General features: G+C 43.5%; 1 protein-coding gene and 1 long non-coding RNA gene across 6 annotated transcripts; one reads left to right on the top strand and one right to left on the bottom strand.

Moving 5' to 3' along the window:
- Positions 1-411: 411 nt before the first annotated feature.
- ASB4 (ankyrin repeat and SOCS box containing 4) lies at positions 412-23074 on the bottom strand. 5 transcript variants are annotated; one of them, XM_079948184.1, is made up of 7 exons: positions 22927-23074; positions 15227-15491; positions 12385-12567; positions 8002-8301; positions 3644-4134; positions 1863-1979; positions 412-1021 (listed from the first exon to the last, which is right to left on the bottom strand). In XM_079948184.1, exons 3-7 carry the CDS (start codon positions 12560-12562, stop codon positions 833-835), a joined length of 1275 nt encoding a protein of 424 aa, XP_079804310.1. In that variant the 5' UTR covers positions 12563-12567; positions 15227-15491; positions 22927-23074; the 3' UTR covers positions 412-832. The 5 variants fall into 5 exon arrangements, with proteins under 5 accessions (XP_079804310.1, XP_079804311.1, XP_079804308.1 ...); XM_079948185.1 differs by lacking the exon at positions 22927-23074 and adding an exon at positions 15902-16266; XM_079948182.1 differs by lacking the exons at positions 15227-15491; positions 22927-23074 and having other exon boundaries at positions 12385-13123.
- LOC307199974 lies at positions 9554-12534 on the top strand. The gene is made up of 3 exons (XR_013832280.1): positions 9554-9805; positions 11715-11751; positions 12396-12534. It is a non-coding gene; the product is annotated as an uncharacterized lncRNA (long non-coding RNA).
- Positions 23075-23163: the final 89 nt, after the last annotated feature.

Genomic DNA, 23163 nt, shown 5'->3' with positions numbered 1-23163 from the left:
ACCAGTTGTTTTTTTGCAGGGAGCCCCATGATAGGAAGACTGGCCCTCTTTATTGCATGTACACACCATGGGGGAACTGTGGCAGGCCTTGTTTTCTCTCTCATCAACACAAACACCCTTGCTTTTTTCTTTTTTAAAGTAGTTTTCCCTCTGCTTGTTGCAGACAAAATGACTCCACCAATCTGTAACATGTGAAGCAGCCTTTCGGTTAAACACATGCCAACCTCCTGCTAGAATGGTCATTGGATTGCATAATCTCTTCCAGAAAGTGCTGGTGCACATTTATAAACATGTAGGCATCCATCTCCTAAGGCAAGTGTTTCTCAAACTTGAGTCCCCAGCTCTTGCTGGACTACATCTCCCATCATCCCTGACATGAATGATGCTGTTTGGGGCTACACCAGGATCCACTCAGAGAATGTGGTTGTTTATTAGTATATCGAATTCTAAAGGTTCAAATAAAAACATGGTCTTTTAATTTAGCGCATAAGTCTTTATGATATTTGTTTTGTATGGGTCACTGAAAGCTAGTCTTTTCAAAGCACTGATATGCATAGCTCAGTCATTATTTAGTTTTGAAAGCAGATGGAAAAGCTGACCTAATTCTTTTCCAGAGTTCCATGTATATTCTTTTTGACACAAGCTGGGAGTGAAATTGATTATGAAATAGGCTTGTGTTCAAGCTGCAGCAAATTCAAGAACTTAGTGTAATCCACAGATGTAAAATATTGACCATGACCTTTTGTTCTGGGTGATATCACGGAACCCTTGGATTATAACTTCTACCATGCAAATGAACCCCCGTTTTACAGAATTGGGTTGCTGGACAAACTCAGTACAATATTCCTTCTGGTTCTAAGAGCAAATAATTCTTCAGTGTCGCTGGAATGAAAAGTAAAGGGATTCCTTTGTGGCATCGATCAAACAATATTCTCCGAATAGCACATCTGGCTAGATGCTTGAGCGATCTTGGTGTGTTATCACACACCTCAAACAGAGATTCGTAGAATTCGTTATACATCTGCAAAAGCAAAATAATGCATAAATAATGTGGTCAATACCTTTCTCTCTATGGAAAATCTCTTTCCAGGAAAAATATGGAGAAGATGTGTCATTACCTTCTCTGTGCTCAATGCAGTCTCTTGCCATTATTCTGTTTAGGGCTTGCACAAGACATTTTGCCGCCTGAGTCAAGACACCCACACCCACCTCCCCATTCCATTTGGACTGGCAGTTCAGTTTTATTTCAGCACTGGAGACATGGCAGAACCCTCCACCACACTTATGGGCAGCAGGCACAAATATTTCTGGTCTCCAACACGTCCACATTGCCGCCATTCCCCAGTATCTGCTACCTTAAGGCAGGTGCCTTACTATGTCCAATGGTAGGGCCAGCTCTGACCTATCTGAATAGCGGCCTAATAACCTAATAAGTGAGACTGTATCTTTCTATGCACCCCGCCCCCCGCGTAACTTCGGCTAAAAGAACAATTGAAAATTGCTCTAGATATCACATTCCTCCCATGCAATTTGATGTCTCCTAACTGAGCAGGACAGAGCTGGCCAAGTCAGAGCAATGTTCTGAAGCTGCCACTCAATGAAATAGCCTTTTTTGGACATGAAACTGAATAGGATCAACTGTATATTATGATCCAGGCTTGTTCAATAACTACAGTTTAAAGCAGAGGCAGCCAAGGGGGTGTCCTTCAGATGTTGCTGGTGATCCCTGACTAACCAGAGTTCTCCAACTTTCATTTCCTACTAAACGTTCTCTTTCACATAGAACCAGATTAAAGTACTAATACACAGACATCACCTGTGTGTTTTTTAATCAGCAACTCAAGAAATCATTAAGTGTTTACCTCAAAGACATCATCAGGTATAGCTGCTCTCCATTTTGCTGTGGACTTGATGTGTTCATATGTATTCACAATAACCTCAACTGCTCTGGGACAAGAGCAACAGGCCTGCAAAACCTGCTAAGAGAAACAGACATCACCTATTTGGATTTTGCTGATCTCCACAAACTGTCCCCCCCCCCTTCTTCTTCTTTAAAGCTTTTGCCCTTCTTCTTCACTGAGCAATATCACTTTCCTTCTCTTCTCCAGTACAGAGAAGTAAGAATAGTCAACTAAGTCCTATTCAGAATAGACTTGCTAAATTATTGAACCCAAGCTGGGGTGGCATTCAATGTTATTGGCCTGTTGGAGTTAATAATTATTACTAATGCAGGTTCATTGATTTCCATAGGTCTATTCTGTGCAGGGCTTTGTTGACTGCAATCCTTAGTCATGTCTGCTGTCTTCAATGATTCCACTCTGAGTAGGATTAGCACTGAATACCACCCTGTTAATTGGCAATTCCTACAAGAATCAGTCCCAGCTATACTCAACACCTTGAAATAATCTTCGTTTGCTTCTGCCTAGTTTTGCTGTAACAGACTAATACACCTAGAGGCATACAGTGGGTGTTATTCTAAGGCTGTGCCAATTCCATCCACCCACAGATTGCCATGTAACTACAGTATACTGGTGTGAAAATTCAGCATCTTAAGGAAATTCAGCTTTCTTTCTTTTCTTTTTTTTTGCTTTTTAAAGCAACTTCTAGTCTTCATGGTTGTGAAGAAAAGTTCTATGGCAGGGGTGGGGAACAATTCTAAGCTTAAGGGAACCAGCGAAGGAAGGGAGCATGTTCTGGCAAGAGTGCCTTGGACCAAATAAGTGATTCGCATTTGGCTTCCAGGCTTGAGGTTCTGTTCTACTGCTGTGTGCTGAGATTCCTGCGTTGCAGTGGGTTAGACCAGATGACCCTCTGGGTCCCTTCCAATGCTACAATTCTATGCTTTTGCAGATGAATGGATGGTTATTAACTTGAAGCCAGATCCAGGGTGGCAAAGCAAAGCTAGCAGTTAAAAAACAAGAAGCACCAAAGAATTTTTCACCACGTGTGAGGAATAATTACTTTCCATAAGAAAACAACTGCTGCCTACAGTCCTCAAGACATCTTTTCCAGAGTAGTTTAGGAGGGCAGCGCTGGAAGAAGTGACCTGGGGCATACTATTTCTTCCATTAAAGTATATGCAGTGGTTGGAACTTTGACATCCTAACTCTATCCGTATTAAACAGATGTTTTAGAGGCGCTCATCTCATCATGTTAGAATTACCTGCATGCATTTGATGAAGAATGATTTTTTTTTTTTAATTCTCATGTTAACCCCCATCTGTCACAGCTTCCCCGTGCCTGTGTTCAAGGTAAAACTATATAAAAGCAATTCCTTCTGCTTTTTTCTAGCATGGAGATTAAAAAGAAAGAAAGAAAGAAAGAAAGAAAGAAAGAAAGAAAGAAAGAAAGAAAGAACAGCCTGTAATCAAATTTAGAAAGGAAAAGCATTGACCTGTGATCTGGGCTTTACAAGACCCAGATGGCGGAAAGCCTTGCAAAAGACATGCAAGAGCATTTTTGCAAAACATTAAAGGCACCTGCAAGGCCTGATGTTGAGAAACCAACCAATGCCCCAAACTGAATTAGGACATGTTTACAATCTATCTGAAAGGTGGAAGACCACAAACTTCCATTCACGCAGTTTCTCATCTCTGATCCAAACAGATGCATATGTATGTAATATGCAGACACAAGCTTTCACCTTATGGAATTGTGGAGGATATATCCTGGCAGCTCCATAATTGAGAAGCAGCTGGAAGCAGAATTCTGGCTGGGCACTCGGCCGCACACCTGTCACTTTCAGGACGTATTGCAAAGGGCCACATCCGTTGTCGTCCATGAAGTTGGCCTCAGCTCCTGCATCAAGCAGCATGTCCAACAGAACGCGGTCACAGTTCCAAGCAGCCTTGTGGAGAGGCGTTCGGAAATCCTCGTCTCGTGAATTGACGTCGGCGTTATAGTCGATCAGCATCCTACAGATCAGGTGGTGATCTGCGCTGTATGTCTGTTCCTTGCCATTGAGGGCCCAATAGACCGCACAGGCCAGAGGCGTTTCTCTGTGGGCATTTCGACAGTCAACCGCAGCTCCTTGTTCTACATAAAAGCCCACCATTTCAGGGATACCATAACGAGCAACTGTGTGGAGGGGAGTTTCCTCCTCTTGGTTGTTAGTCCTTATATTCACGTCTGCGCCTGTTTGAAGGAAAAAAGAGAGAGAACATTGGAAAGAGGTTTTCTTTTTCCACGTTAAAGACACATACCAACCTGGTGGAATGCTCTGTCACAAGAGACAAGGGGCCTGCAGGACTTGACATCTTTCCACAGGGCCTGCAAGATAGAGCTGTTTGGTCAGGGCGCAGCCTGACTCCCTCCTTTGGCAATCTTTACAAAACTTTAGTTTATGGTTGCCATCAATTTTGATTTTAATTAATTTTTATAATGTTTTTATAATGTTGCACTACTTTAGTGTTGTTAGCCGCCCTGAGCCTGGTTTCGGCTGGGGAGGGCGGGATATAAATAAAATTTATTTTTATTATTATTATACCATACTTTTCCATCTATAAGATGCCCCCGTGTATAAGATGGCCCCTATTTTAGGGGACTCCATTTAAGAATATGGGGGTGGAGATGGCCGCCGTGTATAAGACGCCCCCAAATTTTGGACATTATTTTTTGGGGGGAAACCTAGTCTTATACACAGAAAAATATGGTATATACTTGCTGAGCTGTATGAAATAAATAACAGCAATTTTACTGGGGCAAATGTTCCCCCCCCCCACGACTGCCATCTGACTACAGAAATGTTAATTAATTGCATGAGTTTTAGTCAATTAATTAATCAGCTAGTTTCATTTGCATGTATTTGCATTTGTTGAAATGCAAGAAACATACTTCCCCTGATTTTAGATGATGCAGCCATGTGTTGCAAGCAGGGATAATCTTGGGCAAGGCATTCCTTGCTTTCTGACAGAAAAGATTTAAAATATACCTCTTTTATGATGGGGCTTGTAATCTACAGTTTTTCTATGAGTACGTGCATGGATTATTATTATTTGTTTAACTATGCACCTAATTAACTGCAGGAACCTTTTTAGTTGATTAAAATGGATAAATCAATTCCTACATAAAGACACAATTAGAAATATCCCCCCCCCCCCTTTATGTTGTGTTATTAGGATTGTCTGTCTCAAAATAAATGAGGAAGATTGCGTGTTTGAATGCCTTCCCACCCCCACCATCACTAACTGAGGAAGTTGGAAAGATGGGTTTGGCAAATTTGTGATTCTGGTCTAGAATGGAGCCATATAACGTATCACTCCAAAAGAGGGACTGCATCTACCTGCTTGCCTGTCCACTCTCCAGGAAAAAAAGAGGACACCTGTTTGCATAAAATCTCCATATTATTTATTGATTTAATTTATCAATCTCCTTCAGTGATACAACTTGAGGCAATTTTATGATGCAATAAAAATGTATGTAAAGCAGTTGCATGTGTATAAAACCAAAACCGGGTTAAAAACAATTATCTTTTTAAAAACACCAGTTTCAAATCCAATACAGATGCCAATTGAGATAAAAAGAATATCCACATATGCTAAGCATTATATGTTAATACATACACTCTACCCTAGGCCAATGTTAATGTATACATATAGATGCAAATTTAGGAATGATTACTGTAATTTAGACAGAAATGCATCTCACCATAATGGGAAAGACTGGTTTTTTTCTCTCTGACTGTTGTCCAGACGCTGCTACCTGTTGATGGGCAACTTCAGGGCCCCTCCCACTCCCCCACTTTGGGGTTCATTATCTTTAAACCTGACTTGGACCAGGGCAGCCCTTCCAATAAATGACACATGGTCACCCTGCTCAAGTCTTTTACATGTAAAAGCACCTGTAAATATCAAGTAGCCAGGCCCAGATATAAGTTTTCATGTGCTGCAATCACACCTGCACATCTTTTGCTGAATATACACAGCTAGATGCCACATGCACAGTCATGGACTGCGTGTTATTGTCTAGAAATCTTGTCAAACTCAAAGCGACCTTCTGAGGCTTGCTTAAGTCTCCACATATATATATTTCACTTGAAACAACATCCCCATCTAGTGGACAATCAGTATATGCACCCCATGTGTCTGTGAGTTTTTTTATGTTGTCTCTGGTGCAGTGGAAGGTGTGTGAGTGTCTTAGAATCATAAAGTCATGAAACTGTAGAGTTGGGAGGGACCATGAGGGTCATCTAGTCCAACCCCCTGCGATGCAAGAATCGTTTGCCCAACATGGGGCTTGAACCCATTCATTGTTGATTTTAGTCATTTTTAACAGTCCTTTAACAATGGTTTGCTGCCATGGGAATATTTACTGATGAGCAGCTATCTAAATCTAACTATTGCTACTACTACATAGTAGCAGTAATAGTATAATTTTGCTGTTTTATGTTGTAAACTGCCCTGTGATTCTCATATAAAGGGTGGTATAGATGTTATCATCATCATCATCATCATCATCATCATCATCATCACCACTAGCACATACTTCCTGGTCCTACAACCACTGCTCTACTTGGAGAACAGGACAACTCTCAAGAATACAGAAACTGACCCTCCCTGATATGAAGCGTTTCTCTTTCTTTTAAATATGCCGCCTACTGATTTCATGCAGAAGTTTCCACATGCTTTTTAAAAATCTAAACAACAGCTTTTCACCATTTGTGCATTTAAAGCACAGCTGGTTTTAATCTGTTAAAAAAACTTTAAATCATCTTAAAAGGTCCCCCCCCCCCATAATAGGGCAGCAGTCATCAGTCCTCTATTTCTGAAGTTCAGATGGGGCATGTTGTTGCTTACGTAGCACCCATGCAGAAGAAGGAAGGATCCGTAGGTGGGGGGGGGCACCCCAAAATAGCCCAATGAAGACTAAGCTTGTTCAGTGACAAGGGGATGTGGACTGACTTTTGCAGGGAAATGGAATGGAGCGGCTGAATAAAATCAAGCCACGCTGCAACAATTTGTTGCAAATCCCAGTAGTTCAAGAACAAAGAAAAGTATGTTTCTTGTCTCAGAACTATTGTTTTTCTCCAATTGCAGTTGGAAGTTTCATTTGCAACAATGCTTAAAAACACAACAAGGCTACAACAAAGAAGTGAAGGGAGACCAGAACTGGTGAAACTGCAAGTTTAGATCGATCAAGCAACTAAAAATATATGATTCATTGACTAAGATTTTTTTTAAAAAAATCTAGTGACACTAATGTAAAGGTTTACTTAAACGTTCCCTTCCATTTCATTTGCAGCTGAAGAGTCCAGTGTTGTTGTTATTTCTCCTTTCAAGGTAGTTCCATATTGCTTTAGGATGACTACTTGCTCTACAAAGTATTTTCCGTACTGAAAGTAGGTCACACTCAGAATGTAGCATTTCAGCTCACAACGCATTTTAAGGAGCCCCTTGGACTTTCCCACAATTCCTCATGGCAGCAATCTTAGTCCTGCTGTCAACGTTATTGGCATCATGTGGGATAAACATGACACTGTTAATATAGCCTTTTACTAAATGTAATAATGCACATCTTAGGGAACAAGGGACTCCTAACAATTCTCAGCACCCTTAGCAAGTGAAAGTTCCCAGGATTTTTTAATTAATTTTTTCGAGGGGAGAATGCCATGATAGTGTTTTATAAGGATAGTGTTTTATAAGGATAATGCAAAGGGGGCTCAAGCCTTACCTCTCTTCTGTATGTCTTTAGATATTTGAAGACAAAGTGTCACTATATTTTAGGAAGAATTAAAATGTGCATAAAACCATGTCAAAGAAATATACCATTTTTGGCTGCCCATGCAGGGCTCCCAGCTTTATTTGAATATGCTGCTATGTAGAAATCTCCTACATTTTGCCAGCTAACTTATCAGGGAGAAAGAAAGCAAAATCCATCCCTGGCATGCTAGCTTTCTAGTGGCAATGACTTCCCCACCACCACCATGTGGAGGGCTAACCCATGTTGTTCTCTCCTCTGCACTCCAAAGGGCTACAAGCGCTGATGGCCTGCCATTGGACTTACCTCTCCAGATTAACTGCTGTGCGCAAGGGATGGACAGCTTTGTCGTACAGAAATGCAGTGGTGCGAGACCGCTCAGCGAGTAGCAGTTGGTTTTCGCTCCGTGGCTGCAAAGTATCTTGATGCAATCCAGGTTGCCCACTTCGCATGCTATGTGGATTGCTGCTTTGCCATTGGGCCGGCAGTTGATTGTCGCTTTGTGCTTCAGCAGGACCCTCAGGCTCTCCAGGTGGCCGTACAAAACCGATAAGTGTAGCCCAGTGGCCCACGAATGTTGCAGTTTATAGCTAGGCAGCCAATAACCTGGTTAAAAAAAAAAAAAGCACAAGCAGGTAAGTACATGATGACCCTTTCAAAAGCATCATTCCCAATCAGTAAACAGTTAACAGAAATATTGGCCTCTGGTAGGTAGGATTAAAATTGCCAAGACATATGACTTGAATGGGGGGAGGGTTTGAAATGGCACATAGAGTAGTGGAGACTAGGACCCTTTTGCCCTTCCATACTTTACCCCTGGTTCTGCCCTAATTGGGAATGAATGAAATCCATTGAATAGCATTTCATCCACAGTCCATGTTTCCTGGATCACTATGATGTCATGATAAGAGAGGAAGTCTTTATAGCAAGGATCTCTGATGGATGCAAACCACCCAGCCGCATTCCAGGTTAGATGAGTGGCCTTATGCTGGTCATCTTTCTGTAGGCAGGGGGATACTGAACCTAAATTAATCTGTGTCTCTAATATATAGAATTTTACCCTTGCACAGAGAACCATGCATGCTCAGCTGCACACACGTATCTTCTGCAAATACAGAACTCCCCATTCATTTTAACTAAACATTCATAAATAATTGTGCACTTTTGTCAGATTCCTTCTTTCAGATGGAGTAAAACATTCCCGGTGTAGAGATTTGATTCATTCACACATCGGGACTCCTGCGTGCAAAAGATTGCTTGACCAAAATGCATTGCCGATCCAAGACACTTTGCTACCTGAAGCAAAATCCAAATTGTGTCTCCTCCTCCTCCCCACTTACTAGGCCCAGGAATGATGTCACTGGACTGCCACTCCCATCATCCCTCACCAGTGGCCCTGTTGCCTGGGGTGATGGGAGTCCAGCAATATCTGGAAGGCCACAGTTGCCCCCATTCCCTGCTGTAAGAAGTCTTGCTGCATCAAATTCCTGCCTTCATCTATCACCCCACTCAGCCCAGTGCATGTTAGGCCACTTCACCCTGCTTCATGACAGCATTGCCCCAATGAGGTTTCTGAACTTAATGAATGTTGAGGTTCTTTAAGAATTTTTACCATTCCTTATTTCTGGATTTTTTGCATATTTATATGTTGAGAAAGGAGGGGAGAAGTCTCTGCTTTGAAAGGTCCACAATCCACCTGTCTGAAGGAACTGCAGACTAAAAAGTGTTAAACTACACGAACAGCCCTGAGAAAATACCTATCCTCTCCTTGCCCTTCCTCCACTGAATCTCTTGGGCCTCATCCCAGCAGAGCTGCATGCCTTCATCCCAGAATGTTAATACGCACCATAGGTTCAACATCATTCTCTCCTGCCAATAAGCTAATCTTCAAATTCAAGAACTTCCTCCTCCTTCCAACTGTATCCAGACTGGGGCAGTGTGGTTCACACTTCCATGTAACTGAATTCCACACTGCAACCGTCACACCTTACATTCAAGGAGTGGATTGACATCATGGCTGCTTTACGTTCCAGTTCATTTGAAAATGTCTGGCAGTGTCGGGAAACTTTAGAGACAAACTAAATGGCCTTGTGCCCTCCCTTTAGGTCAGGTGTGGGGAACCTTTGGGCCTCTCTCTTTTTATTTATTTTTTAATATAATGTTTATTAAATTTTCTTTTTTCCTTTATAACAACCAAATAATATTTCTTCATCACATATATCTTTGCTCAAATTGAGATTTTGACTTCCACCCGTATCCCCTCCCTGACTTCCACATGTAATCACTTTTATCTTCGCATTTCTCAATCACCCTGTTTACCTTATCTCTATACTTAAGACTTGTTTCTAATATTTATAAACAGGTATCAAATCATAACCTAACAAAATATTTTAAATCAATCCTGCAAATGTTTTCAAATGAACCTTTGGGCCTCTCAATGTTGCTGAAGTAGAATTCCCATCAGCCCTCGCGATCATGGTCAACAGCCAGGGATGATGCAGGTATAACAACACAGGTTGTCTTCAGCAACATCTGCCAGGCTGCAAGTTCGCCACACCTGCTTTAGGTGGCATGGGGCATTACTTCACTTCAAAATGTGGTAATCCAGGCCTGCTGCATTTGGGGAGCAGGGCTCTTGCTCAGTTTGATGAATGGGACCACAGGCTTCTGCCTCAAGGTCCTGTCCTGATGACCCCACAGTGTGGCATTCCCCTTTGTCCATAGCAACCAGTCCAGAGAACTTTGAATTGATTTCCACTAGCACAGGGAGGCTTCCCTCCCAGCTGCAGCCCCTTGTACCCCATGAAAAGCTGGGGGCCAAATGACCCTCTGGAATGGGAAGGATATGGTACTGGGGGCTGGACAGAGAAAATGGACCCCCCATCTGTTAGCGAAAGTGTTTATTGCTCGTGCAAGGGACTCTTTGAATCCCTACTCACAGACACTCATTTTACGCAGAACGAAGATTCAAAACTTGTATAGGCAGATCAAGATTTGTTTTCAGTTGTCTTACATCTGGGAAAGGTAACCTGTGGCTTTTGGATGGACTCCAGCTTCCAGCACGTCCAACTTGCAGTGAATTCCTATCCATGTTTCCTCAAAAGCAACTTATGGTCTTCAAGGGGAGGGTGTTAGGCTGCTATTTGAACCTCAGTAACCTGAGAGGAAACGCCACTGAATTTAAGAGGACTCACTTCTTGGTAGATATGGTTAAGATTGCAGCCTCCAAGTTACATTTTTAAAGACTGATATTATTCTACTGCTTTCTTGCATGCTTTTCCCTTTAACTACTATGTAATTGTCAGGTTTCCCTTTCAGCTACACAACTGAAGAAAGGTTTCACATGCTCTGATAATCAAACAATAGCTGAATCAGATTACCACATGATAAATAAAATGATTGTTATCAAGTGTTCAGTTCTTGTTGGAAACCTGTTTTTTCTCTCACCAGTAGACAGGACTGCTTTTGCTTCTTTCCCCTTTTTTATTGGCAAAGAAACGCAGGAAGTATGTTTTGCTATACTTAAAAGCTTAGAAAGCTTGGAAGCTTAAAAAGTGGCTTGGAGGGTCAAGCTGGGGCAGGAGGCTGAGCAAATTTGATACACCTACAAATGTGGTGTACAGATACTTTTAAGGTCTCAGACTGTGGGTGCGGCCTCTTCTCTTTGTGCTGACTGCTACACAGGGTGCAAAAACCTGCAAGCGTCACCTTCTATTCCTGCCAGAATTTACTCTGTGACTAAGCTATCCTAAATGTGCCCTGACGCGTATCTGCCGATGATTTGGGCCCTGTCAAACCAAAGCAAGCCACTAATGCAGGGGACAAAGAAACAAGGGAGGCAAGGAAACAGCCTCTTGGATTGTTCGCATGTAGCTAGTGCATTTAATCTAAATTCTAATTTAAGATATATTGCAAAGATATGTGGGCAGTTAAAACAATGATTTACATTCAAGGGTTAAATATCTGGGTGCTGCCTATGTTGAAAACACGGTCCTTACTCAGTTCTTCTTTTTTTCTAGGAAAAAAAGTGCCAGTACACACCATGAAGTTGCTACAGTAAGTAAATCACAAGATTGGGAGCGGGGGGGGGGGGGAGGTGCTGGTACTGCGTACCATTAAGTACTGCCAGAAAAAAAAGCACTGGACTTACTCAGCTCTAACCTCTGGGTGCAAAAGGTAAAGGTAAAGGACTCCTGACAGTTAAGTCCAGACGCGAACGACTCTTGGGGTTGTGGCGCTCATCTCACTTTACTGGCCGAGGGAGCCGACATTTGCGTGACGTGCATTCGAACTGCTAGGTTGGCAGTAGCAGGGACCGAGCAACGGGATACCCTCGTTGCGGAGATTCAAACCGCTGACCTTCCGATCAGCAAGCCCTAGGCTCTGTGGTTTAAACCACAGCGCCACCTGCTGCAAATACATTGGTACACTCGATAACTTGGGGCCTGCCTTATAACATTTCTGGCCCCCCCGCTGTTTCTTCTGTCTTCCTCCTCTGCACTGGCCTGCAGTCCTGAACCTGAAAAGGGAACTCTATACCAATCTTACCAGTTAAGTGAGCTCTGATCCAGAAGGTTAGATAATGCAGCAATACCTTCAAAGTGCAAACACCCTTAAACAACAAATAGCCAATTTGTTTCCTTAATTGCACAAGCTTTAAATCCTGGTGTCACCACTTCTTCTTTTTACCTTGTTTGTAGGAGGCCAGAACCAGGTTCTCATCTTCCACTTCAAACACTGTGTCCACATCTATCTGCTTCTGATTCAAAAACTCCTCCAGAGTTCTGTAGTCGTTTGACTGCAAAGCCTTCAAAAAATCTTTCTTCAGTTGCTTAGCAATTTCGGCCCGTGTCATTGCTTCTGTCATGTTTTCTGCGTGGGGGTTATTATATTTCCACTTGTTTTCAATGGCCAAATGCGTATGTTTATAAGTCTGCATAAAAGGGTGTTCCAATTTCTCTAGGGTGTAGCAAAGCCAAGATAATTTTAAACACCAAGTAATGCTGACCTGCCTGTTCTATTTTTATAAAGGAAATATCAACTGCTCACTACATGCTGAATTCTGTCAAGGGGAACTCAGGCAGATCTATGATGCTGGTATAGAGAAATCTGCTCAAAGGATTAGTCCATACTATTGACTCATTCATCAAAACTTTATCCTTTGCAAATATGTAAGAAGGTTCTTAAAGCTGGCACCATTTCTCAACAAAAACAGTAGGCATGTTCATTCTTAGAAACCTGACAAGTCTTGCTTTGCCACTGAGGATTATTGACACTCAACTCCCCCACACTGGAGCCTCAGTTTTTTTAGCCTGCAATATTAACCTGCCTTGCAAGGTTGGGGTAAGGTTAACCAAGGTAATACAGTGGTACCTTGGTTCTCAAACAACTTGGAACCCAAACACTGTAAACCTGGAAGCAAGTGTTCCAGTTTGCGAACTTTTTTCGGAAGCCGAACGTGAGTGTTACGCTGAGGTCTGTCTGTTTTTGCTGTTTATTTTGTGTTTTTGTTTTTTCAGGTCTTTTTGTTTTGTTTTGTTTTTGTGACTGTGTGGAACCCCGTTCAGATTGATTGTGTGACTGCAGTACTTTGTTTATTGCTTTCATTTTATGGATCAATGGTCTTGTTAGATAGTAAAATTCATGTTAAATTGCTGTTTTAGGGGTTGTTTTTAAATGTCTGGAACAGATTAATCCATTTTGCATTACTTTCTATGGGAAAGCACGCCTTGGTTTCGGAACACTTTGGTTTTGGAACGGACTTATGGAATGGATTAAGTTTGAGAACCAAGGTACCACTGTATATGCGAAGTTGTATATAAATGGTAAAGTAGTACTATTTATCTACTTATCTATCCACACACACACAGATATTTACACGGGGAACATACAGAAGAGAGTTATGATACACTATGAGGAAAAACTTACATATTGTATCAACTTGTTTTTAAAAAACCCATATGTACACAAACACCTAAATTCCTCTTTAAAATGGGACGTCTTCTACTGCTGCCTATCTAAATCATAATTTGGAGGACCAGCAACACAATCCTAGGTGTGTCTACTCAGAAGTAAATCCCATTCAGTGGTGCTTACTCTCAGGTAAGTATGTATAAGATTGCAGCGCAGGTGCCCCATCTGCAAAATCCCTAGCCCTGTGGTATTCTGGTCACAGAACGTTATGAACAGGAAGGCACCTTCACTGCATATGAAAATGTGAGCAGGAGGCTAAAGTCATGGATGTAGATCCACTTACTCTGTCCTGACCAGGCTGGCACCCAATGAGAATAAAGCAATGGGAATAATGTTCTCTAAACTATTATTAACCCTCACGGAGCCCCCTCCAAGTGCCAAGCTATGCAGTTTCTAGCAACTGGTCTAGGCGTGTTAATGCTACTGCTTGGGCCCATCCATGCAAAATTTTTGAAAAATCAAGCCAGTAGCTTTTGATCCCTCTGAGGTTATGTAGAAATGGTGTGTGTGTGTGTGTGTGTGTGTGTGTGTGTGTGTGTGTGATGCAGAGTTTACAGCAATTCCATTTTTGAAGCACAGTTTGGTACAGAGTTGTATTTCTTAAAGGCTTAACTAAACAGCGGAAATGGAAATCATAGAATCAGAGAGTTGGAAGGGACTGTGAGAGTCATTGTTATGTACTGAGCTGAATCCTAGAACAATAGGATCTAGAATGCAGCAGTCTGATTGGTCCGCAGGAGCCACCTAATCCAGCTCCAAGTGGAAGTGAATCAGCGACCTGATTGGCCTGCAGGAGCAGCCAATCAGGCTTCTGGAGGAGGTGAATCCACAACCTGATTGGCCTACAGGAGCAGCCTGGAATTAGCCAATTGTGTAAATTGTGTAAATAATGTATATATAGCTAGACATTTTAGGGAAAGTTTCATTCATTGCTACTATGAGCTGAATAAAGAGCATGAAATTCACACTCGACTCCGAGTATATTTCAGTCATCTAGTCAAATCTCCTGCAAAGCAGGAATCTGAATCGGTCAATTTCAATTTTTCTGAGCTTCTTACTTTTTTCCAATCTTAAATTCAATTCTCCACATTTCCACATCAGTTTGCATTTTTTAAAGAAAAATAAAAAGTCCTCATTTTTATAAGTTCCCCACCCCAGCTTCAATCCGAGTTGAGGGGGAAAAGTGTGTTCATTTTAAGCCAGACTTAGCCAAACGCCACCCACTGGTGATAATTATTTTAATACCACATGCTAAAAAAAATAGCAAATTAAACGTGGACAAACATTTCTTAGTCAATATTGTTTGAGATTATCTGTTCTCAGATCCAACACATGAGCAAATCTTATACTCAGTAAAAGGAATTTTAACATGTAGTTAAACTAGAATTGCGGTCAGAGGTTGTGTTTGCTCTCTTGTAAATGATGGATATATAGCGCGTTAAAAAAAGATATCCAACCAAGGTAAGGTGAAGGACTGTAAATAATAACAAAACCTCTAAAGACCAATCACAGCTACCTGAAGAAATTGCATTTCTCTGGCTCATCTTCTGATTCTTACCTGAGTTTCCCTTTGAATATCAAAAAGCCACCATAAAGATGATGTTCCTTCACACACTCATATACTTCAAACAGCTTTCCGGGGGGGGGGGGCAGGAGGGGATGTTTTAGGCTCAGTTGCCATAGTGATGAGTCACTGCATTTTCAGGGTCTTCTGTGGAAATACAGATGTAATTTTCTCATTGCCCTCTTGGCTTTGCATTGTGAAGAGATTTTCCTCCCTTTATTCGTAGTCACTGAGCATCTTTCCACCCAATAGTTGGTCTCTAGGTTGAGTAGAAGAATAAAGAAAGGTTACCTGAACTGTTGGTGACATTGACAGTTTTGCAACAACTCCTTACAATCAGGATTTTGTGTCCCATTAAAAATAAACCAACAACAATGTAAAGAACACAGTGAGCACCACAATCCTAAATATAAGAAATCATGGGGGAAAATAGTGTTTTGACTAAAAATTGATAAAAGGTTCTGTAAAATACACATATTTTATGTATGTGGCAAAAGATAACCACGTCTAGGGGCTCCTTAAAGACTAAACAAGTTATTGTAGGTTTGGTGGATGTCAAAGAGTTAGCCGGCAGTAAATCACACTGTTGAAAGTAGGAGTTAATTCTTTATAAGCTTGTCTTAGTGTCAGACCAAATGAACACAGCAGCTCATCCCTGGTAGGTCTTACCGCATGAATCAGTTGCCAAGACTGAAAGTCCCTGCCTTCCCACAACCATCTAAGTCCCTTCCTCTCCACAGGGGTGTTTTCAAGCAATCTGAGGCTATGCTTCCATGAAGTCTGTCACTGCTCTGCCTGTTTCAGCCCTCTTCTGGTTCTGGGAGATGGGGGGAGGGGAGCTTTTCACACAGCAGGAGAGACACCAGTGACTCTTCACCAGACTCTTCTGTGCCTCTTGGCCACTCCTCTCACTTGCCAGCTTCAGCTTCTGCACTTCTCTCTGCCACGGACTCTGGCAGCTCACTAAATACCTCTTCAGCTTCCGACCCCTCCTCTTCCCAGTCTTCTCCCTCTGACCCAAAAAGGTTTGTGTGCAGGGAATGTCAACAGTGGAGTCAAATGGTAATAAAATGCAAAGTACAGTCTGATTCATACAATACAGTCTGAGCGTATTCTACCTTGGTAGAATGGGGTGCTGCTTTAGCTGTGGCACCAAAAGCCATGTCTGCAGACTATATATGCACCATAAAAACCCAGGCATTTATTAGCCCAGCATTTTGCTAGAGTCTGGATAGCCTGTTCATAGCATGACTGAACAGCCAGAGAAATGGTCACACGGCTTGTAGATTTGTCACTGAAATTTACAGCATGATCCTGGCACTTCCTTGTTTGGCAGGGTGGGTGGGGTTTAAAAATCAAAAGGCAGAGGAGAGAATGAAGTGCCATGCAATATAAATAGAAAATCATGGCATTCTATACCGATGAAATTCACGACTAAGTCTGGGCAGTGCTGTTTGTGTAGAGATGGGGTCTCAGGAGAAAGCATAGGGGTGGGGCTGAACGTCTCAACAATGCCATGGTAAGGTCATGGCGGCACACATCCAAACCTTAGAGCCACCTGAAATGACAACAATGTGATCACTGATCCGAGGTGATATATCATTCTTGCAGTTTAAATGAAAAGAAAGATTTCAAACAGGCATTAAAATACAACCCATCACAAAAAAACGCCCCAAACAAAACCACCAGATTTTCCAGATTGCAGTAGAAACAACAGGTGTACTTTAATATTTGTTTAACTTCACAACATTTAAAAATCTGATCTCCTATATATTAATGCAGAGCATTAGTCTTGCTCAGGAGATGCAAATCTGGCTGGAATGCGTCCCTGAACTGTACAAATGCCTCTTGCTTATCTGGATGGGGAGATGCAGGGGTAAGAACCTCTGACTTGTGCGTGGTAGGACTAATGGCATAGAAAGCTCCATCTCCTGGTTTTGTCAAATCAAAATCCTGTTAAGGAAACAGAAGCAGACCTGACCAGGCTTCTGGACCACTTAACAACATGAGCTGCAACAGAGTTCTGGAATAAAGGGTGAGGTTTAGTTCAAGTTTGGGGACCTGCAACGAAATATTGCAGTGTGGACTGCTTCTAGTCAGCCAGCCATGCCCTTTCATGGGCTATGCTATTCCATTCCATTCCTTCACTCCCTGCAGAAGAGTCAAGCAGTATTCTGTGCCCACTGAGCATGCTTATTGCTCACTGAGCTGTTTGGGGATTTTTAGCTCCCTTCATTCCCCTCACGAAATATCTTTTTGTACACCAGAAAATCATGGGTCGCCCCACCTCGAGCCTCCTGACACTTCTCCCTTGTGTATGGATAGTACCATTTTAGCTACACTAAGGGTAGAATACGCTCACTATTAGTATATATCAGGCATCCCCAAACTCAGCCCTCCAGATGTTTTGGGACTACAACTCCCATGATCCCCAAGCCAAACGGAGGACATAGATGATGCCTTCCTGGAACAGATGGCCAAGCATGCAAAAGGAAGGGAGATAGTAGTAATGGGGGACTTCAATTACCCGGATATTTGTTGGATGTCAAACTCAGCCAAGAGCATAAAGTCAAACAGATTCCTCACTGGCCTTGCAGACAACTTCATTGTCCAGAAAGTGGGAGAAGCAACAAGAGGAACAGCCATTTCATTGGTCCTAACCAATGTTGATGACCTGGTTAGTGGGGTAGAAGTGGAAGGATCATTAGGCGCGAGTGATCATGCTCTTCTGAAGTTTACTATACAGCAGAAAGGAGCAGCCAAGCATACTAGGACTCAATTTCTTGACTTTAAGAAAGCCGACTTCATAAAACTTAGGGAAGTGCTGGGTGAGATCCCATGGACAGTAATACTAAAAGGAAAGGGAGTTCATGATGGCTGGGAGTTTGTTAAGAGGGAGATAGTAAAAGCACAACTTCAGGCAATACCAATGAGACGGAAACATGGAAGGTGCCTAAAGAAGCCAGGGTGGCTATCTAAAGAACTTTTAACTGAGTTAAGATTTAAAAAGGACGTGTACAAAAAATGGAAAAGGGGGAAAACCACCAAAGAGGAATTCAAACAAATAGCCAGCACGTGTAGACACAAAGTCAGAAAAGCTAAAGCACAGAATGAACTCAGGCTTGCTAGAGAGGTTAAAAGCAACAAAAAAGGCTTTTATGGGTATGTTCGTAGCAAAAGGAAGAACAAAGAAACAGTGGGGTCACTCAGAGGAGAAGATGGTGAAATGCAAACAGGGGACACAGAAAGGGCTGAACTCCTCAATGCCTTCTTTGCCTCAGTCTTCTCCGATAAAGAAAACAATGCCTGACCTGAAGAATTTGGAGCAAATGATTCAGCAGAGGAAACACAGCCCAGAATAACTAAGGAGATAGTACAAGAATACTTGGCTAGTTTAGATGTATTCAAGTTTCTAGGGCCAGATGAACTGCATCCAAGAGTATTAAAAGAACTGGCAGATGTGATCTCAGAACCACTGGCAGTCATCTTTGAGAATTCCTGGAGAACAGGCGAAGTCCCGGCAGACTGGAGGAGGGCAAATGTTGTCTCTATTTTCAAAAAGGGGGAAAGAGAGGACCCAAATAATTACCGCCCAGTCAGTCTGACATCAATACCAGGGAAGATTCTGGAGCAGATCATTAAGCAAACAGTCTGTGAGCACCTAGAAAGGAATGCTGTGATTACCAATAGTCAGCATGGATTTCTGAAAAATAAGTCATGTCAGACTAACCTGATCTCGTTTTTTGACAGAATTACAAGCCTGGTAGATGAAGGGAACGCAGTGGATGTAGCCTACCTTGATTTCAGCAAGGAATTTGACAAGGTGCCCCATGATATTCTTGTAAAGAAGCTGGTAAAATGTGGTCTTGACTATGCTACCACTCAGTGGATTTGTAACTGGCTGACTGACCGAACCCAAAGGGTGCTCATCAATGGTTCCTCTTCATCCTGGAGAAGAGTGACTAGTGGGGTGCCACAGGGTTCTGTCTTGGGCCCGGTCTTATTCAACATCTTTATCAACGACTTGGATGATGGACTCAAGGGCATCCTGATCAAATTTGCAGATGACACCAAAACTGGGAGGGGTGGCTAACACCCCAGAGGACAGGATCACACTTCAAAACGACCTTGACAGATTAGAGAACTGGGCCAAAACAAACAAGATGAATTTTAACAGGGAGAAATGTAAAGTATTGCACTTGGGCAAAAAAAATGAGAGGCACAAATACAAGATGGGTGACACCTGGCTTGAGAGCAGTACATGTGAAAAGGATCTAGGAGTCTTGGTTGACCACAAACTTGACATGAGCCAACAGTGTGACGCGGCAGCTAAAAAAGCCAATGCAATTCTGGGCTGCATCAATAGGAGTATAGCATCTAGATCAAGGGAAGTAATAGTGCCACTGTATTCTGCTCTGGTCAGACCTCACCTGGAGTACTGTGTCCAGTTCTGGGCACCACAGTTCAAGAAGGACACTGATAAACTGGAACGTGTCCAGAGGAGGGCAACCAAAATGGTCAACGGCCTGGAAACGATGCCTTATGAGGAACGGCTAAGGGAGCTGGGCATGTTTAGCCTGGAGAAGAGGAGGTTAAGGGGTGATATGATAGCCATGTTCAAATATATAAAAGGATGTCACATAGAGGAGGGAGAAAGGTTGTTTTCTGCTGCTCCAGAGAAGTGGACACGGAGCAATGGTTCCAAACTACAAGAAAGAAGATTCCACCTAAACATTAGGAAGAACTTCCTGACAGTAAGAGCTGTTCGACAGTGGAATTTGCTGCCAAGGAGTGTGGTGGAGTCTCCTTCTTTGGAGGTCTTTAAGCAGAGGCTTGACAACCATATGTCAGGAGTGCTCTGATGGTGTTTCCTGCTTGGCAGGGGGTTGGACTCGATGGCCCTTGTGGTCTCTTCCAACTCTATGGTTCTATGATTCTATTCTATGATTCTATGATCCCTAGCTAACAGGACCAGTGGTCAGGAATGATGCGAATTGTAGTCCTAAAACATCTGGAGGGCCGAGTTTGGGGATGCCTGGTATATATGATGTCTTTCTGAAAGTCCAGGTATCTTTCCTTGTAGAAATAAAATTACCAAGGCCTTGATTTCAAAAGGAGCAGGTGATGTGAAAACCAATTTAGACTGCAAGTTCATAATATCACTGAATACTTCTCCCTACACACTGCCTAACATGTCGAGGATGTGAGTGCAAAGTATATCATACAGTGTTTCCTCGGGTTAAGTACTTAATTCATTCCGGAGGTCCATACTTAACCTGAAACTATTCTTAACCTGAAGCACCACTTTAACTAATGGGGCCTCCTGCTGCTGCTGCACCGCCAGAGCATGATTTCTGTTCTCATCCTGAAGCAAAGTTCTTAACCTGAAGCACTATTTCTGGGTTAGTGGAGTCTGTAACCTGAAGCGCATGTAACCTGAGGTACCACTGTACACCTAAAGCACATGATTTCCCCTCAAAGACACCTGGGAATTGTAGCTCTGTGAAAGGGTAAACTCCAGTTCCCAAGATTCTTCGGAGAAACTGTGTATGCAGCAAATTGGTGTCACGAACGTTTATGAACTTTCCATTCCTGAGAATTTATGTTGCCACACACTGTGCTCCTATTTCACTACAATCTGCCAATTGCAGCCTGAAGAAATAACCAATAAAGTGAAATGAGTAAGAGTGTGGGATTTAGAACAGGAAGAACCAGGGCTGTCTTAAGCATATCCAGCACTGTGGTGCAAAGATCCCTCCGGTGCCCCGCCCCGTTTCCCAGAGTTGTCAACCTTTTCCCTAGCCTCTGCAGGGATCGCTCTCCTCCTGCAGAGGCTTGGGAAGGAAGCTGCACATCCGCCAGCCATATAGTTGGCGGGGTGTAGCTTCCATCCTAAGCCTCTATGAGGATCGCTCTCCTCCGATGGAGGCTTGGGAAGGTGGAGGCTTGGGAGGCAAGCTGCACGCCCGCCAGCCATATGGCTGACAGGGCGCAGCTGATGGGCGTGCAGGGAAAGGGGAGGCCGCCAGCGCCAGAAAAGCTGTGCAGTTCCCCCACTCACTGGGGTGCCCCTGAGAGGCCGGTGCCCTGGCGCAACACACCAGTAAGCCCAATGGGAAAGATGGCTCTGGGAAGAACATAACAAGTGCCTCCTGGATCAGGCCAGTGGCCCGTTTAGTCCAAAATCCTGTCTTCATGCTGGCCACACGGATATCTGCGAGCCCAAGCACAAGAGCACTCTCCCCTCCAAGAGTTTCCAGCAACTGGCCTTCAGAAACATTATTGGCAGAGCATGGCCAACGCGGCTAGTGGTCACCAAGAGCTTTATCCATCATTAATTTGTCCAATCCCTTTTAAAGCCATGCAAGTTGGCGGCCACCACTGCTTCTTGTGGGAGCAAGTTTTATAGTTTAACTACAGAAGAGCTGGCTTTAAATCATGGCTCAGTTGCAAAAGATTGCCTGTTTCAAGGTTATTGCAAGGGTAAGTGTGGCAGGAGATGATGCAAGCCACCAGGTGCCAGCATGGTTCCCAGACGGCATCTCTGTGAAACGCAAGAGCATGTGGCCACTCCAGGATGGAGCATACATGACAAGTGGGAGGAAGAGACTTGAATGGGGTGGAGAAGCACATTATATTGCATTGCACTGTAGTCTGAAATACAAAAATTATATGACATCTAATGCCGTGCACTGCAATTGCTACAATCAATGATGTGGTCCTTGGCAATTTTACCAAGTGGTCCATGGCGTGTGGAGTTTAAGGTCCATAGCTCAGTGACGGCACATACAGATGGCTCCAGGTAGGACTGGGCGATACTCTTTGCCTAAGACCCTGGAATCTGTGCAGATGCTACTGAGCTTAATGTGGACCAGGGGCACGGGTGGCGCTGTGGTCTAAACCACTGAGCCTCTTGGGCTTGCTGATCGGAAGGTCAATGGTTCGAATCCCTGTGATGGAGTGAGCTCCCATTGCTCTGTCCCAGCTTCTGCCCACCTAGCAGTTTGAAAGCCTACCAGCATGAGTAGATAAATAGGTACCACTCCGGGAGGAAGGTAAACGGTGTTTCTGTGCGCTCTGTCTTCCATCATGGTGCTCTGTTGTGCCAGAAGCGGTTTAGTCATGCTGGCCACATCACCCGGAAAGCTGTCTGTGGACAAACGCCGGCTCCGTCGGCCTGAAAACGAGATGAGCGCTGCACCCCATAGTCACCTTTGACTGGACTTCACCATCCAGGGATCTTTTACCTTTTACCTTAATGTGGACCAATGGTCTGACTCAGTACAGTGGTACCTCGGGTTAAAGATGCTTCAGTTTACATACGCTTCAGGTTACAGACACCACTAACCCAGAAATAGTACCTCAGGTTAAGAACTTTGCTTCGGGATGAAAACAGAAATCGTGTGGCGGCAGCGGGAGGCCCCATTATCTAAAGTGGTACCTCAGGTTAAGAACGGTTTCAGGTTAAGAACGGGCCTCCAGAACAAATTAAATTCTTAACCCGAGGTACCACTGTATAAGGCAGTCTTTTTATGAACCTAAGTTTGGAAACCACAGCCTTGGAGGAAGGGTGGAATAAAAAGACATAAATTAGGGATGGGGAGCCTGTAGTTCATCATCTCTGACCAGCAACCGGGCTGGGTGGGACTGAAGGGAGCTGAAGTCCAGCGAAACCTGGAGGCCCTTCGACCCACCTCGGCCTCACAGAAAGGGCGGGAAACCAGCATCTCCCCGCCGAACTCTTGGCCTCCCCCCTCCCCTCCTGGCGACAAGGCTGCGCGGCGCTTCTTCCATGGCACAGTCTCGCTCTCTCCGCTCGCCCATAATTCGCTTCCCTCCGCCCCGCTCTTCTTCTCCAGGGCGGGGCGGGGCGGGGGGCAGGGCAGCCCCAGGCGCGTCTCCTCGGGGCTGCGGTCCCTCTCTTGGCTCGG

This window comes from Podarcis cretensis, assembly GCF_951804945.1.
Source record: "Podarcis cretensis genome assembly, chromosome: 12".
NCBI lineage: Eukaryota > Metazoa > Chordata > Lepidosauria > Squamata > Lacertidae > Podarcis > Podarcis cretensis.
Note: the sequence above shows the minus strand (reverse complement) of the source record. Positions and strands in the feature narration are given on the sequence as shown.